Source organism: Danio rerio, chromosome 5, assembly GCF_052040795.2.
Source record: "Danio rerio strain M-AB ecotype USA chromosome 5, GRCz13ab, whole genome shotgun sequence".
NCBI classification, from domain to species: domain Eukaryota; kingdom Metazoa; phylum Chordata; class Actinopteri; order Cypriniformes; family Danionidae; genus Danio; species Danio rerio.
Window position 1 is genome coordinate 69,575,001 of NC_141025.1, and position 17,438 is coordinate 69,592,438.

The following is a 17,438-nucleotide window of genomic DNA, read 5'->3' on the forward strand; positions in this document are numbered from 1 at the left end:
ACATAAATAAATCTGACATAACTTGATCAGAAATCTAAAAAGGTTAGAAAAAGGCCATTGTGGTCCAGTGGTCAGCACGTTGCGTTACGCTGCCGCTGACCCGAGTTCGAATCTAACCTGAGAAATTATTTATTTATTTATATATATGTATATATTTTTTTATTTTTAGTGTTAAGACATATAATACTGTTTGGGTTACTTATGTAGGTGTACATATTTTTATTTTTATTTTTTGTGTGACCACCATTACAAAGGACTGGATATCTATAAAGAATTTTGCACAGAATATATACAGTTGAAGTCAGGATTATAAGGCCCCCTGTTTATTTTTTCCCCAAATTCTGTTTAACAGAGAGAAGATTTCTAATCATAATATTTGGTTAATAAATTGGTTTTAAATGGGTTGTTTTTGTTCCAGTGACTGTCAGATACATTAAATGTTTAAATATCTTATTAAAAACCGTACTGCTTATATTATTTCACCATCCACCAATTTAAGTAGTGAATGTGCGTGTCTGTGCATGGGGCTGTGTCGATGTGGTAATGTGGGCTGGCGTGGCTACAGTGCCAGGGCTGATTTTTAGTCCCAGTCTGCCCCTGGTTGCAAGCATACAAGTTTGCGAATGTTTGTTGGAACGATGGTTTTGGGATACGGCAAATCAACAAACTTTGTTTGTAATGACGGAACTTGCGACCTTAATTGGCTAACGATGGTTTTCAGAAATGCACCCCTTATTAGCTTGAGTAGGCAGTGATGGTATGAAACAATAATTCAGTGTTTTTGAAAAGTTATCAGAATTTAATGAGAGCTAAGGCACTTCAGTTGCATTTCTCATATAATTTATAGATGTTTCATGCTTATGTAACTCATTTTTCCCCCACGGCCATCTGTTTGTCCACCTAGATAGTGTGTGGCATTTCAAGACAAACGCTTATGCTCTCAGGTCATTGAGTCAGCATTAAAACCCTGAACTGTCTGACCTCGACATTTCAGCTGTTTTGAAGCACAGACTTCTTCTTTTCTCTTTCGTTTTCCTCTTTTTCCTGTGGAAACATATAAACAAGGCAGTCACGTGTACTGACATGAATACACATCGCACGTCTTGCATTAAGCTAGGTTAGGCAAGAACATCTAGTTTCTCTCCTGGTTTAAGAGTTTTGTGAGCTGAATGCTTGTTGGTTAGTTTCCATGTAGCTTGCTGGGTTTTGTAGTGTCATGCTGTGTAGAGGCTGTATTGTTGTGCATGAATGTCTCATTGTGAGCCCTCAGACGTGTTTTCCGTTCGCCAGTGTGCTGAACCACGTTTGGACCGCATCAACATAACAACAAAACACGAGGTCTGACATAATGGAAAGTGTTAATTTGGAGACTCTGGGATTTAAATGACGCAAGAGCCATCTGCTATGAACACAAGCTAACAGCAAAATTATCTGGCTGATTTTAAAAAATTACTTTCACTCATATTAAGGCAAATTGGCAAAGCATACTGTAATTTAAGTAGTCTCAAAGTCTTTAAACCTAATTAGGGATATTATTTAGTGACAGCCCATGCCAGCACATGCTTAACATACCTGAAACCTGATAACCTCACAATGCTAAATGTCTGTCATGTCAGGACTAGAACATACCATTTATTAGGGTGTCCACGGGGTCTTAAAATGTCTTAAATTTTAAAAACATTTTAGACCTTAAAAAGTTTAGAAATATGGTGTTGTAGGTCTTAAATCATTTTAAACAGGTCCTAATTTTCCTTTGTCCATGCGAAGCTGATCAATCGGTACAACTAACAATCCAAGTTATCAAAAGTTAAATTTTTAAACTCTATTTACCAATTCGGTTTAATTATCTTTCCCACAAAAACATTTGTTTGTAAATATGCTTTTGAATCTTAATAGAGCAAGTAAACATATTTTCCACTGACCCTTAGAAAAATATGGTGTTTTTAGTGGGGGGTTTTTTCTAGAAGTTTCATATGTAATGGTCTTAAATTAGGCCCGGATTTGGCTAATCGGGAGGACCGGGACTGTTTTTTGGCCGCGAGGGCCGGTGTCCATAGCTCCAGAATCTGTTGCTCTCAACAGTCACACTTAAAATAAATAAATTTATTTATTTACTTGACCACAGTCTTCTTATTCATTATTTTACCGCAGCTCTGCTCTTTTTATATATAACCAGTCACCTATCTGTATACAACTGTAGTGATCCAGTGGTTAGCACGTTAGATTATGACGCCGCCGACCCGGGTTTGATCCTCGTCTGAGTATGTTATTTTTTTCATTTTTATTGTTAAGACATAATACTGTTAGGGTTGTTGAACATTTGAAGTTCTAAATCAGCTGTTTTCTCAAAAAAAGACGTGATAGTGTAATTAGAAACTGAATTGGAAATAACCTTATTTTAATATAGTCAGTCGTGAACTGAGGTGGGCCGGTCTGAGGCTTGAAACTCCAGGGCTGAAAAGGAGTCCCACTCCGGCCCTGTCTTAGATAAGTCTTAAAAAGATCTTAAATTTGACTTGATACCTGCAGAAACCATGATTTACATATTTCATTAAAGATGCAGTATATAAGTTTGACACCCAGTGGTTGAACTAGGTATTGCACTCCTGGATCAAAACAAAGGCAAGCGCAGGTTGCCAGATTGACTAAATCAACAGCAGTGTGCCTGACTATCAAGCCTCAAGGCTGATTTAAGTAAGTATTCTAACTAAAAGCAACGGCACACAATAGAAGGAATATTTTCCATGCTAAAAGGAGTTTTTGTTCTATCTAACACCTAAAATTTATATTTTAAAATATATTATATTTTTTTCTATTTCTTGCAGCTGAGCAAAAGAAAACTGAATAAAGCAAATGAAATGTACTTATAGTGATCATTGCCAGTGTTAAATGCTTATAATGTGATTTTTTTTTTTACATGACATTTATTTCCATACTACTGAAAGCAGCAGCAGATTGTTCACCTCAGGTCTTGAAAATAAGATAAACCGATTGAAACTAAAAGTCAGAACTGTGGCTCAGTGCAACCCAACACACTAATTCAGCATGTACATTTAATAATGTAAAAGAGGTTTAATATTTATTAATTACATTATAAACTTTACCATTTCATTGGAGTCATGATTCGTCTGGTGCAAATAGCCAAATTGCTTATCATTGCAAATCTCTTCATGTAGCGTGTTGTTAGGACACGAGGGTACAATGTAACCTGTTCACCTAATGTTTACGTCCGTAATATTCATTTTATTTGCTAATTAATAACCACCTCAAGTGGAACTCTGAATCTGCTTCTCATTTAGGAGTCTGCTACTGTCCACGGAAGGTCACATTTCGGATGCATGCTTAGACACTTTCTGACTGAGGAATGTTATATGCGGTTTCCCACCAAGGCAACCTGGGGTGCTGAAATATAATTGGCTACACTGGCATTGGCCGGGTTAAAAAACCAAAACAAAAACAGTCTGGCACGTAACTCACATTTTCAAATCAGAATATCAGATTTTAGCATTGTTTTTCAGATAAACCAGAATGTTCACTTTCTTAAATATCTGGTATTTTTGTTCTTTAGAAGAGTCAAAAACTTACATACAGCACCATTGAGATGGTAACGCAAGCTGGCAAATAGGTTGACTTATTTACTGAAGTATTATGCTTGTTTTTTATTCTTAGCATTTTTTAGACCAGCTGGATCCCGCTCCTCGCTGAAGAAACCAAAGCTGAAAAAATACAACATGACTTAAGCATAATAAACATGATATTGAGATAGAAGATTTTTTTTAAAAGAATGTTGGGAACTAAATATTTTGGACTCTATTTTTGTAACCACTGTGGGTCACAAATGCACTGTTAACAATTTTCTGTAGAATTTACAGTAACTTACTGTAAATCAGTTATAGCAAAAATACTGTATTTACATTTACAGCACCATTTATCTTGCTTGTGTTTTCCATATTGTACATCTTTATTCTGAAATATACAGTCATTTTCATTTTCTCCAAAAAGTAAAAATAAAATAGGATATAATACAAAAATTCCCTTTCTTTGTTCAACAATGTCATCATTTTGCCTTTAATTTTGTCTTACGTACAACTGCACAATTTATGCTATACTAGTATAGCTAGTATGTTTTTTTTTCCATTGCAGTGGAAGTCACAATCTATGGAGACAGATAAGACTCAAAAGTAATTCATGCAAAAGACACGATTTACACATGCGTAGCCAAATTCACGTGCAGTTTCAAGCCTTAGACCGGCCCACCTCAGTTCACGACTGACTATAATAAAATAAGATAATTTCCAATTCAGTTTCTAATGACACTATCACGTCTTTTTCAAGAAAACAGCTGCTTTAGAACTTCAAATGTTCAACAACCTTACAGTTTTGTATGTCTTAACAATAAAAATGAAAAAAAAAAACACTAACTCAGGTGAGGATCGAACACGGATCGACGGCGTGGCAACCCAACATGCTGACCGCTGGACCACAACAGCACTGTTAAGGCTTGAATGGCCGGAATAATACTTAATCCTCATCATTACCCTGCAGGCTAAAGTTTACTCATGGGGCTGCGAGACAATAAATAAGAAGAGCGGAGCTGCGGCAAAATAATGGATAAAAAGAGTGAGGCTATGGTCAGATAAATAAATAAATGAAAAAAGTGCGACTGAGACTGCTGCTTTCTCCGTTCGCCGTGCTGGAGAAGAACAGTCTGCGCAAATAGAGCACAGAGTGGGTGTCCTTGACTACAGCTCTCCTCTGATTGGCTGAAAGGTACGAGTTACCCTGCCTCTAGCAGGAAAGTCTCAAAAATACACACACACGTATCCAGGGGGAGTCGTACGTGAAAGAGGATTTGCACATTCTCATTCAGGATGAACTCGCAAGTTTTAAACATACAAAACTTTTTGTACACTCCTATACATTTGCAAATGGTGTTTTGCATTTGTGAAACGTATTTTATGAAAATGTATTGTTATTTTGAGCACTTGGAATTTTTTGGTGAATATAAATAAATATTTTACGCATGTGAATTTGGTTTTATGCACGTGAATTTGGCTACGCATGTGTAAATCGTGTCTTTTGCATGAATTACTTTTGAGTCTTATCTGTCTCCATAAGAATCTAACAATAAGTCTGAAAGCTTAAAACAATCTTTTTTTTATTTATTTATTCTACGTTACTTTCTTTAGATGTTTTAGGCGTCAAATGATTTTAAATGAATACTGCTTATGTTTTTTCTTTGAAATGATGCTTTAAATGTATTTTTATATATTCATATATTAAATCTATTTTTAGAGAATAAATTTATATATTGGGCCATTTTTGGTATATTTTAAAATATATATTTTTAGAAAATATAGGAAAGTATTTGTAATTTTTTTTTTCTATTTTTTGTGAAATATGCCTGTAATAAAAACAGACAAATGAACTCAATCGCCATGATATTCCCGTCTGCCAACAGGTGTAGAGTTTCCTCCATGCACAGTAAATGTTTTCAGAGTCCAGGAGAGAATGGACTATCCAAGAGACACCAATGGAAACATCACAGCCATGGTGCATCCGCATCTACAGGTAGGCACTCTAATAATAAATGCATGCATACACAACTCTGCACATTTACCCTCGAGCAGCCTAGAAAACGGTTGCTCTTTATGACACAGAAAGAGCGAGAGGGAAACACATGTAAGAAAATGTGTCCTATGACTCACGTGTTTGCTCTGACTTCCAGGCTTCAGTTGTTTTCCACGCTAATGCTTGCGTGTGTGTTTGTGTGCAGGACTGCGACTGGGAGCCTCTGAACCGGGGTGACCCAATGTTCCTTACTTTCGATGGGAGAACAATTCTTTATGAAGGTGCCAACACAGTGTACCCTACGTTTATTAATGAAGCGGCCTATTATGAGAAGCAGCAGGCATTCGTGACCACTTGTAGGGAAATACTAGCTGCCAATGCTATCAGAAAAGCTTTCAAGTAATCTGTTCTCTTATTAAAAAGAATCACTATGACGGGGTGATAACACAGATAGCGTGCTTCATCTAAACAACATTTTGCTAATTCTTGAAAATGACAATAGAGTTTTATTTGTTGTTATGCCACAGAATTATTTAAGAGAACCTTAAAAAAATAATATAAAAATTCATTTATATGGGTCAAAGATGAAGCTTCAGCATCAGAATGATGAACGTAATAATTAGCTTTATTTTTTTATACATGAGCGAGTTTTTTCAAATGATTATCATACATTTTTTGACGTGAATTACTGGAGATACCCACTAAAATGTATTCTGATGTAATAACTGTTGTTTATATACCAAAAAAGCCTCATATTTTGATCTAAAAATCATTTAATGACATTTAAATTTACCGTGCAATATTTGCCACTATCTTTCAAACCACTATGTTATAATCATGTAACATTAGCACAACCACTTATGCTTTTGTATATGTTGTGTAAGCACAGTTCAGAAATATAATGTTGTTTAATTTATATATAACTATTTTACTGTTTGATAATGATTAATTACTATTAATTGCTATACAGTCACCGGCCACTTTATTAGGTACACCTGTCCGACTGCTTGTTAACGCATTTTTTTTTTTTTAATCAGCCAATCACATTACAGCTACTCAATGCATTAAGACATGTGGATATGGTCAAGATTATCTGCTGCAGTTCAAACCGAGCATTAGAATGGGGAAGAAAGGTGATTTAAGTGACTTTGAATGTGGCATAGCTGTTGGTGCCAGACAGGCTGGTTTCAATATTTCAGAAACTGCTGATCTACTGGGATTTTCACACACAACCATCTCTAGGGTTTATAGAGAATGGTCTGAAAAAGAGAAAATATCCAGTGAGTGGCAGATCTGTCGGTGCAAATCCCTTGTTGATGCCAGAGGCCAGAAGAGAATGGCCAGACTGGTTCAAGCTGATAGAAAGGCACCAGTAACTCAAATAACCACTCATTACAACTGAGATATGCAGAAGAGCATCTCTGAATGCACAACACGTCCAACCTTGAGGCAGACTGGCTACAGCAGCAGTAGACCACACCGGGTGCCACTCCTGACAGCTAAGAACAGGAAACTGAGGCTAAAATTTGCACAGGCTCACCAAAATTGGACAATAGAAGATTGGAAAAATGTTGCCTGGTATGATGAGTCTCGATTTCTGCTGCAACATTCGGATGGTAGGGTCAGAATTTAGCATCAACAACATGAAAGCATGGATCCATCCTGCCTTGTATAAGCGGTTAAGGCTGCTAGTGGTGGTGTGATGGTGTGGGGGATATTTTCTTGGCACACTTTGGGCCCATTAGTACCAATTGACCAGTGTGTCATTGCCACAGCCTACCTGAGTATTGTAGCTGACCATGTCCATCCCTTTATGACCACAGTGTGTCCATCTTCTGATGGCTACTTCCAGCAGAATAACTCGCCATGTCATATAGAATGAATCATCTCAGACTGATTTCTTAAATATGAAAATGAGTTCACTGCACTCAAATGGCCTCCACAGTCACCAGAACTCAATCCAATACAGCATCTTTGGGATGTGGTGAAACAGGAGATTCACATTATGGATGTGCAGTCAACAAATCTGCAGCAACTGCGTGATGCTATTGTGTCAATATGGACCAGGAATATTTCCAGTACCTTGTTGAATCTATGCCATGAAGGATTAAGGCAGTTTTGAAGGCAAAAGGGGGGCCAACCCGGTAGGGTTTGCCTAATAAAGTGGCTGTTGAGTGTATATATGTAAAATGATTAACGTTAAATGAGCATTATTTTATTTATCACCTATATTTTACAAAATGTATTTGAAAGAATAAAGTAGACACTTTACTAGCATTAAAATGCTTTCTAATTATAGAAAAAAGCACCATTGTAAAATTTGTTTTGATGCAGACACCACAACAGGGCTTCTTGTCTTTGACTCATATATTTAAAGGCAAAATATACATAACACTACCATTCAAATGTCTGGGATCAATAAAATACAAACTTTGGTCTCACTTTATATTATGTGCCCTCAATTAATATATATTTGCACTGAAATTATTCATTTGTTACAATGTACATATTGTGTAAATACATGTTTTTACTCTGTTCTTATGATGGATTAAGTATCTGCAATACATTAGAAACACAGCAAGTACATTGTATTTATGTTTTATTGCAAGTACATAATAATTAAGGCCACCTAATATAAAGTCAGACCTTTTTTTTGCTATTTAGGTATTTTAAAGGAATGCTTTAATTCAGCTAGAACACGTAAATTCAACAAGAATTCACACAGTCTTCCTTTATTTAACACTCCTTAAAATGCATCACTCTCCACAGAAATTAGCCACCCAATCATCCATTTTTTAAATAACAAACAAATTATATTTTAAAATCTATTAAATGTAATTTTGACCCCACACATTTGAACTGTTATTTATACACTACCTGACAAAAGTCTTGTCGTCGATCCCAGTTTTTAAGAGCAACAAATAATAACTTGACATCTAGTAGATCATTTGAAAAAACTGTCAGAAGGCAGATTTTAGCACTCATACTTCAGCCTCCACATAACAGTTCTTGAAAGCAAAGAAGGTTAAGGTGCTCCAGGATTGGCCAGCCCAGTCACCAGACATAAACATAAGTAAGCATGTCTAGGGTAAAATGGAGGAGGCATTAAAGATGAATCCAATGATTCATGATGAACTCTGGGAGTCCTGCAAGAACGCTTTCTTTGCCATTCCAGATGACTTAAGTTAATTGAGTCATTGCAGAGATGTATGGATGCAGACCTTCAAGCTCATGGGACATATACACAAATATTAATTCTTTTTCCACTGCACCATGACTTTATATTCTATACTCTACATTATTTCTGTTAAGTGACAAGACTTTTATCTAAACAAAGTCAGACCTTACTGTCCTAATTAAATCATTAAAAATTAAGGCAAGATCATATTTTATTTTGGTAAAATAAGCTTAATCTAGAGGCTTTCGGCCTTCATAATAAGCCACTTCTGGTACCAATTGATCAACTAGAAGTTAAGTTATAATTTGTTGTTCCTAAAACTTGAATAGACGACAAGACTATTGTCAGATAGTGCACACCCTTTAAATCTGCCCCTTTATACTTTTACAAATGCATTCATTTTGTAGTCTAAATAAGATTGAGATTGATATTTCTTTCCAAAATGAGTATTTTCTTACATCTTCAATAACATACGTTTTTTATACTGATTTGGTTTGAAATTCACTGTAGATAGTGAAGAATTGATATTCATAGCGGTCTAAAAAAAGCTACCTCTAGTGTACGTGCTCAGATCCTGAAGAAGTGAACAGTCTCAGGAACAGTCTTCACTGCCCTCTAGCTTCTGATTCAACACCGCGTTGACTCGAGCAGCCTTAAAACAAGCACAAAATAACCTCTCAGTACTGTGCGGATGCATCATACATTATAGAGAAGTAACTGTCCAAACTCCGTGTTTATTTGTGATGCAAAGTCTGTCGTAGGTTAGATCTTAGAGTTCATGACTTCATTATTGCCTTAATTGAACAGAGACAGAACGATTTTACAGTAGGAATATACAGTAATACATGATAGGAATTGATGTTATATGTTATATGATGGTTATATTAAACAAAAGATAGTTCAGCAGGCTCTGAAATAAGCGTGAATGTGATCTTTCCAACTGTGATTGATTCTGTGTTGTGATGTATAGGGTTCGTGTAGACCCATTCTTGTGTTTTATAGGCATATTTTATGAAATATGATGTTTTGGAATATCATATCTATCTATGCAAGTAATCATATAGTCACTTTATGTGAAAGTATGGTTTTAATTTATTCCAAATTGAGGAAGAATTGATATTATTTCTATTATATTTACTGGTAACACCTTACTTGAAGGGGTGTTCATAGGACTATCATGAAGCCTTTATAATCATGAGGTGACACATGTCATAATTATGAAGGAGATTTTATGCATGCTTATGACAACTGATATTAAGGTTCAGAAATGACATTTTAAATGCAAAGACGACATTGTTTGAGATGTCTTTATTGTAACAATTTAAGATTATCAGGACAAAAATTTGTTAATCTATCATAGAGATTGAACTAAAGGTCATTCTAATTGTGTCATGAATATTTTTCTGATTTTTTTTTTTTTTTTTCAGAGGAACAAAATTTTTTTGTCAACATTTCTAAGTAAAAGAGTTAACAATCAGTATGATGGCCACAGCTTTCTCTGTGTTTCAGCAAATGGAATGATTTTTGGTGACATTTTATTTTGACACATATTTTGGGAAAATACTTTGAAATTTCTCAAATTTAACAATACACTTTGGGCAAATTTACTATGCTTTTGTTATGTTCATGGCAGTTTTTGCCCCATTGACATCCATTATAATGACATTTAATTTGCAAAGCCATAACTGTATATAATTATGCAATTATGATTTTGGTGGTTTTCCATGCTGGGAAGAGGTACAAGGTGTAAATTTTACTGTTGATCATCAGTTCCAGTGCAAACTAAGCTTAGTTTCTGGCTTTATATAGAGTTAAGTGCGTGTGCGTGCGTGCGTGTGACATAGGTATGACAAAGGTATTACAAAAAGATGGTGAAATATAAGGACATTGCTGCTGTCGTCATTTCTCAAAAGCTTATAAGTCACACAGAATGAGCTTTTTTCTTAGGGATAGGGTGGGGTTAGGCCAGAAAATACAGTTTGTACAGTATAAAACAATTGAAACTAATGTAATATCCCTACAATTCACAATAACAAACATGTGTGTGTGTGCGTGCAAGTCTGAGAGAGACCTCTGTGCACTCACCTTGACCTTGGCTATGTCTCAGAAAATCTAAATCAGCACCTCAGCTCTCAAAACTAATTTATTTATCCACGCACAAAATAATTTGCTGTTTTACTCCATATAACTGCATGTAAAAGCCAGAAACTATGCTTTTTTCAAAGGGTTTATGGTGTTAACCGATGATCAACAGTAAATATGAAAAAATTATACCTCTTCCCCGCAGGGAAAACCACCAGCAATCAAAAATGCATGATTATTTTGTGTTATGGCTTTGCAATCAAAAAAATATCAATAAAATGGAAGTCAATGGAGCAAAAACAGCCACAAACAGTAAATGAGGGAGACTAAATTAAAATGTTGTTGCACAAAAACAAACAATACATCAAAGCCAATGTTGTTACTAATCTAATGTCCAAGACTGTGATGAAAGGTTTAAATAAATACACTCCACAATAACCTTTTACATGGCAAATATTTCAATGGGTGTCATTCGACCCCCCTCCCCTCCAACCCCCACCAAATATCAGTTTAATTCAGTGGATGTTTTCATCTTGAACATATTAAAAAGGTTAATGGCAATACACTGGCGTTCAATTTGTACCCCTGTAGATGAGCTCAAAAAACACATTAATGATGGTGCTGTTATTCAATTTATGACACAACTATAATGGCTTCATGATAACCATGTTTATGACAGGTTTATGACAAGGTTTTGGTGATTAGTAACTTAGCAAATGACACATGCATAAAACCTCATTCATAGTGTAATGTCATGATCACGAAGCTTTCACGACAGTCTTATGAACACGCCTTTAAGTAAAGTGTTACCTCACCTATTATTCCATACACTTGATTATGTCGTGTGTCGTATGGTGTCGTTAAGGTCCAGACGGTGATTTTTTTTTTTATTTCTTTTTTTTTCATTTTTTTTGATGAAGTTCGGTGTTGTCAAAATATAATGTATCTTAATGTCATTTTGTGCAATGTGTTTGCATTAATTACATGTGGTCTCGTCAGCCATAATCATAACGGAGGAATCATTTGAATTCCGTTAAACCACCAGAGATTTATATTTTGTCTCACATAGATCTTTTCCAAATAAAGTATATATTATGTCGTTATTACATTTACTTTGCAGTCTTTATTTCAGCACATCTTATTTGATAAGTGGCCACTTTATTAGGTATAACCTAATGTTGAAGGAATAGTTCACTCAAAAATGAAAAATACTCCATAAATTATTCATATTTAAGGTATTCTTGGTGTATTTGACTTTCTTCTGTCATACAAACACAGTTTTGATCAGGAAGGTGATGGACAGAATTATGCCAAAATAATTGAATGTGAAAACAAAATATTTGATACATTTTTGCCTCAGTTTAATTCAGTGGATGTTTTCATTCTGAACATATTGAAAAGGTTAATGGCAATATACTGACGTTCAATTTGTACCCCTGTAGATGAGCTCAAAAAACACATTAATGATGCCGTTGTTTAATTTATGACACACTTCTAATGGCTTTATGACAGTCATGTTTATGACAGGTTTATGACAAGGTTTTGGTGATTAGTAACTGAGCAAATGACAAATGCTAAAAACCTCATTCATAGTGTAATGTCATGATCATAAAGCTTTCACGACAGTCCTATGAACACCCCTTCAAGTAAAGTGTTACCTTACCTATTATTCCATACACTTGATTATGTCGTGTGTCGTATGGTGTCGTCAAGGTCCAGACGGTGAATTTCTTTTTCTTCTTTTTTTCTTAATGAAGTCCGGTGTTGTCAAAATATAATGTATCTTAATGTCATTTTGTGCAATGTGTTTGCATTAATTACATGAGGTCTCGTCAGTCTTAATCATAACGGAGGAATCATTTGAATTATGTGAAACCACCAGAGATTTATATTTTGTCTCACATAGATCTTTTCCAAATAAAATATATGTCTTTATTACATTCACTCTGGACTCTTTATTTCAGCGTATCTTATTTGATGATAAGTGGCCGCTTTATTAGGAACATCTAGGTATTCATAGGTATTCATCTTAATGTTAAAAGTATGGTTTAAAAAATAAACCAATCAGTTTTCACATTTAAGGCATCCTCAGTGTATTTGACTTTCTTCTGTCCTACGATCACAGTCTGAGAACTTTTAAATGCTGTATAACGGTGTTGGATACACTGAAAAAAGGACGTTTGCTGTTTATCCAAACTACTTCTATCATAGATCTCGAACTCAATCCTTGGAGGGCCGCAGCTCTGCACAGTTTTGCTCCAACCCTAATCAAATACAGCTGATCCAGACTTATTAAGTCATCTGTGGCAAAGAAAGCGTTCTTGCTGGACTCCCAGAGTTCATCAAGAATCATTGGGTTCATCTTTAATGCCTCCTCCATTTTAACCCAGACATGCTCAATAATGTTTATGTCTGATGAAGGTGGTTGGAGCTAAACTTTGCAGAGCTGTGGCCCTCCAGGAATTGAGTTTGAGACCACTGACTTGTATAAAATGAACTGAAACAACACAATTCTTGTATTTTGGGGGCAGCCAACTTATTTATTTTACATTCAATCAACTATCAATCAATCAGTTAACCTAATTCTTTCATGTTGTACCAACACAAATCGATTGGAATCCAGCAATTGTCCTTCAGTGTATGATGTGTTGATCAAAGGGCTAAAGAGTTTAAACAAGTTTAATGTGCCTTTTATTTTTATTTTTTTATATTTTTGTATCACAATATTTCAATAATTAAGGGTAGAAATTTTATAATAAATAGTTTATGGATTTGAAGAAGATTCCAAAGACCTAAGACCTCATACACGTTTTCTTATGTTGTGCAGACTGGCCACTAGAGAGCAGCACTTTTTCGTTAAATTTCACAGCTACTTCCTTTTCTGTCCCTGAAGCCAAACTATTAAAATGCTCTGTTGTTCCACAAGCTGCAGGATCTCTGAATGTCTAGATCTGTTTGTTTTGAATGTGTGGATTTTTAGCTGTGTTTGCTTTCGGAAGACAAAAAGCGGCAAAATATGTTTTCATTGGAGGATCAAATGTCAAGTACACTGGAAAAAGAAAAAGGAAAAACACTATTTCTCCGTTGAAACAGCTCACTCAGGAACTGCTGGAAAATGTAGTGTTGGCATTTATTACTTCATTTAATAATCAGCATTTAGCATTACAAAGTTACAGCTAGTAATTAAATTAATATAACAAGTTGAAGCAAAAACTGAAATAGTATTTTATTTTAAAACATTCCCTTGATGTTTTTTGGTGGAAGGTGTACATTTAATGTTCTGATTTTTGATAGTAATATAATATAATATAATATAATATGATATAATATAATATAATATAATATAATATAATATAATATAATATAATATAATATAATATAATATAATATAATATAATAGATATCTTAGAAAAATCCAAAGCTCCACTATTGTATAGCCATAGATCACAACTGGAGATCACAACTGTAGGATGTCAAATGGAATTGAGACCATTAAAATCTCCAGACATTTTTTTTATTACTAGTAATAAAATAAGAGAGGCCTTATTCAAGATTGTTTATCTGATTTTTCCTTAAAGCTATTTACTTAAAATGTGCTTTTCCGGGAGAAGAGAAAGTGAGCTTTTTTTTTCTTTTTTGACTGAACTGAAACTGCCTTTTCATGTTCTAACTGGTCATCCCCTTCTGTTTCAAAATAATGAAATATTTATGGCTTATTTATTCATTTACTTTGTTTAGCTCTGTTTTAGTAGTTTTGCCCTTTATTTATTTTTTAATTTAATATTTGTTAATAAATGAATAATAAATAAATGACATAATTAAAAATATGTGTATATGAATATATATATATATATATATATATATATATATATATATGTATGTATGTATACATATGTATGTATGTATGTATGTATGTATATATATATATATATTTATGTATGTATATATGTATGTATGTATGTATATATATGTATGTATGTATATATATATGTATGTATGTATGTGTGTGTGTGTGTGTGTGTGTGTGTGTGTGTGTGTGTGTGTGTGTGTGTGTATATATATATATATATATATATATATATATATATATATATATATATATATATATATATATATATATATATAATAAACAAAATAAATATAATAGACAAAATTCCTTCATTCATGTATTTTCTTTTAGGGTTAGTCTCTTTATATCTTTGTATCTAGATGCCGTTCCAACTACAACCCAACACTGGGAAACACCCATACACTCTCATTCTAACACGTATACGGCCCATTAACTTAAATAAATATTAAATTTCAATACATTTTTTTATATTTAAAAAATCTATTTAAATAATAATTTAAATAAATAAATATTTATATATTTCTAAATAAATTATGTTTAAATTTAACTTAAATAAGCATCAAAATATATCAAATCAATTAATACAGTGAATAAATATTTAATATAAATAAATAAATATGAAATAAAAAATAATAAATAATTATTACAATTCAATTTAAAAAATCAACTAAATATATAAATAAAGTAAATACAATAAATATTATTAAGCAAATAATAAATAAATACATATAAAATAGAAAAATAAATTAATAATTAAAATTTAAATAAATAATTAAATGACTCAATTCAATTTAAATAATTATCTGAATATAGAGAGTGAAAGAATACAATAATAATTATTATTTATTAAATAATAAATTATATATATATATATATATATATATATATATATATATATATATATATATATATATATATATATATATACATACATATATATTATATGATTATGATTACTTAAATACATACACACACACACACATACACACACAAAAGAAATAAAATTAACAAATAATTAATACAATTAAATTTAAATAATCAACTACAATAATATACAATAAATAGTTAATAATAAATAAATAATAAAAATAATAATTAATTTAATTCAATTTAAGTAATCATATATATATATATATATATATATATATATATATATATATATATATATATATATATATATATATATATATATATATATATATAAACCTCAAAATATTTGAATATTTGTTGATGAAATCTACAGTCATTAGTTTCTCTTCCTCACAGATGGCTAAAGCATCATTCATCGTGTTTTCACAAATTCCTTTCATCAGTTTTCTTGAAAGTGTGGAGTGATTTTAATGTGTGAATTGCCATGGCAACTGAATCAAGTTATATATATCACACATTTATGCAGATCAGCAAAAGAGATTTTACTTTTAGTAAAGCAAAAAAAAAAATGACCTTGCGTTTCTGGGACTAAGTCCAGAATGCATCCACAATAAAGAAACAAAGGCTTCTAAAGGGACGAATGAAAGATATCGCTCTGACCTTCCATCGGGCTACTGAAACAAACTCCAGTTTACAGGAAGACTTTCTCTTTTTGGCTGCTGTTCAAGTCGGAGTTAAATGCATTGATGCGTATCAAATAAAAGATGACCTAATCGGGTCTTCAGTTGCTCACACTGTCCGTTCTGAAGCCGGTTTTTATAATGCCTCTGTAAGTCTACTGGCTTTGATGTAAATTCAGAAACTGCTGAATAAAAGGTACATGTAGACATGCTAATGATTCTACTGAAACACGTTTGAGTTTTGCAAATCGGTTCAGTATTTTATCAGCAGAAGATGTGATGAGATGGAGGTATGACTGCATTAGTGAATGCATTTGTCTCCTGTTTCTAATGTAACATGACTTTCTTGCTCTTTCCTCCTCCAACTGCCCTTATTATTACCATCTTACTTTTTTTCCCTTCAAAGTTTTGTCTTTCATAATGCATTTTCTTGTTTTGGCTGTTAGTGTGTGTGTGTGTGTTTTTTTTTTTTTTTTTTCAGTTAAAAGAAGATATTTTGAAGAATGTTTAAGCTATTGTTTTTACACCGCTAGTCAAAGGCATTTAAAATTAAACTTAAAACCTTTAATTTTTAATTTTGGTAGAATTAATATACAGCTAAAATGATTAACCCTCCTCTTAAATTTGTATTATTTTTAAGTGCTGTTTAACAAACCATTTCCTACTTTTTCTGTCAATATTATTAGCATCATTAAGATTTTTGTTAATGTCATGATGAGTCTCGATATCTGTTGCGACGTTCAGATGGTAGGGTCAGAATTCAGCATCAACATCATGAAAGCTTAGATCCATCCTGAATTGTATCAACAGTTCAGGGTGCTGGTGGTAGTGTGATGGTGTAGGGGATATTTTCTTGGCACACTTTGGGCACATTAGTACCAATTGAGCATTGTGTCAACGCCACAGCCTATCTGAGTATTGTTGCTGACCATGTCCATCCCTTTATGACCACAGTACACCCATCTTCTGATGGCTACTTGCAGCAGGATCATCTCAGACTGGTTTCTTGAACATGACAATGAGTTCACTGCATGCAAATTGCCTCCACAGTCACCAGAACTCAATCCAATAGAGCACCTTTGGGATGTGGTGGAGAGTAGCGTCATGGATGTGCAGACAACAAATCTGCAGCAACTACGTGATGCTCTCATGTCAATATGGACCAAAATCTCTGAGGACCATTTCCAGTACCTTGTTGAGTCTATGC

The 17,438-nt window shown here is 33.5% G+C and overlaps 1 protein-coding gene across 6 annotated transcripts in view; it reads left to right on the forward strand.

Annotated features, from left to right (window-relative positions):
• Positions 1-12,775, forward strand: part of aspa (aspartoacylase) — a 25,871-nt gene extending 13,096 nt beyond the window's left edge. Inside the window, exons 5-8 of one of the 6 annotated variants that reach the window (XR_015490286.1) lie at positions 5,462-5,571; positions 5,777-9,656; positions 11,037-11,577; positions 12,425-12,775. Coding sequence is in view for 2 of the 6 variants with exons in the window: in NM_001110103.1 (NP_001103573.1) it covers positions 5,462-5,571; positions 5,777-5,974 (308 nt within the window). In the remaining 4 variants the exon portion in view is untranslated. 6 annotated transcript variants of the gene reach the window in all.
• Positions 12,776-17,438: the final 4,663 nt, after the last annotated feature.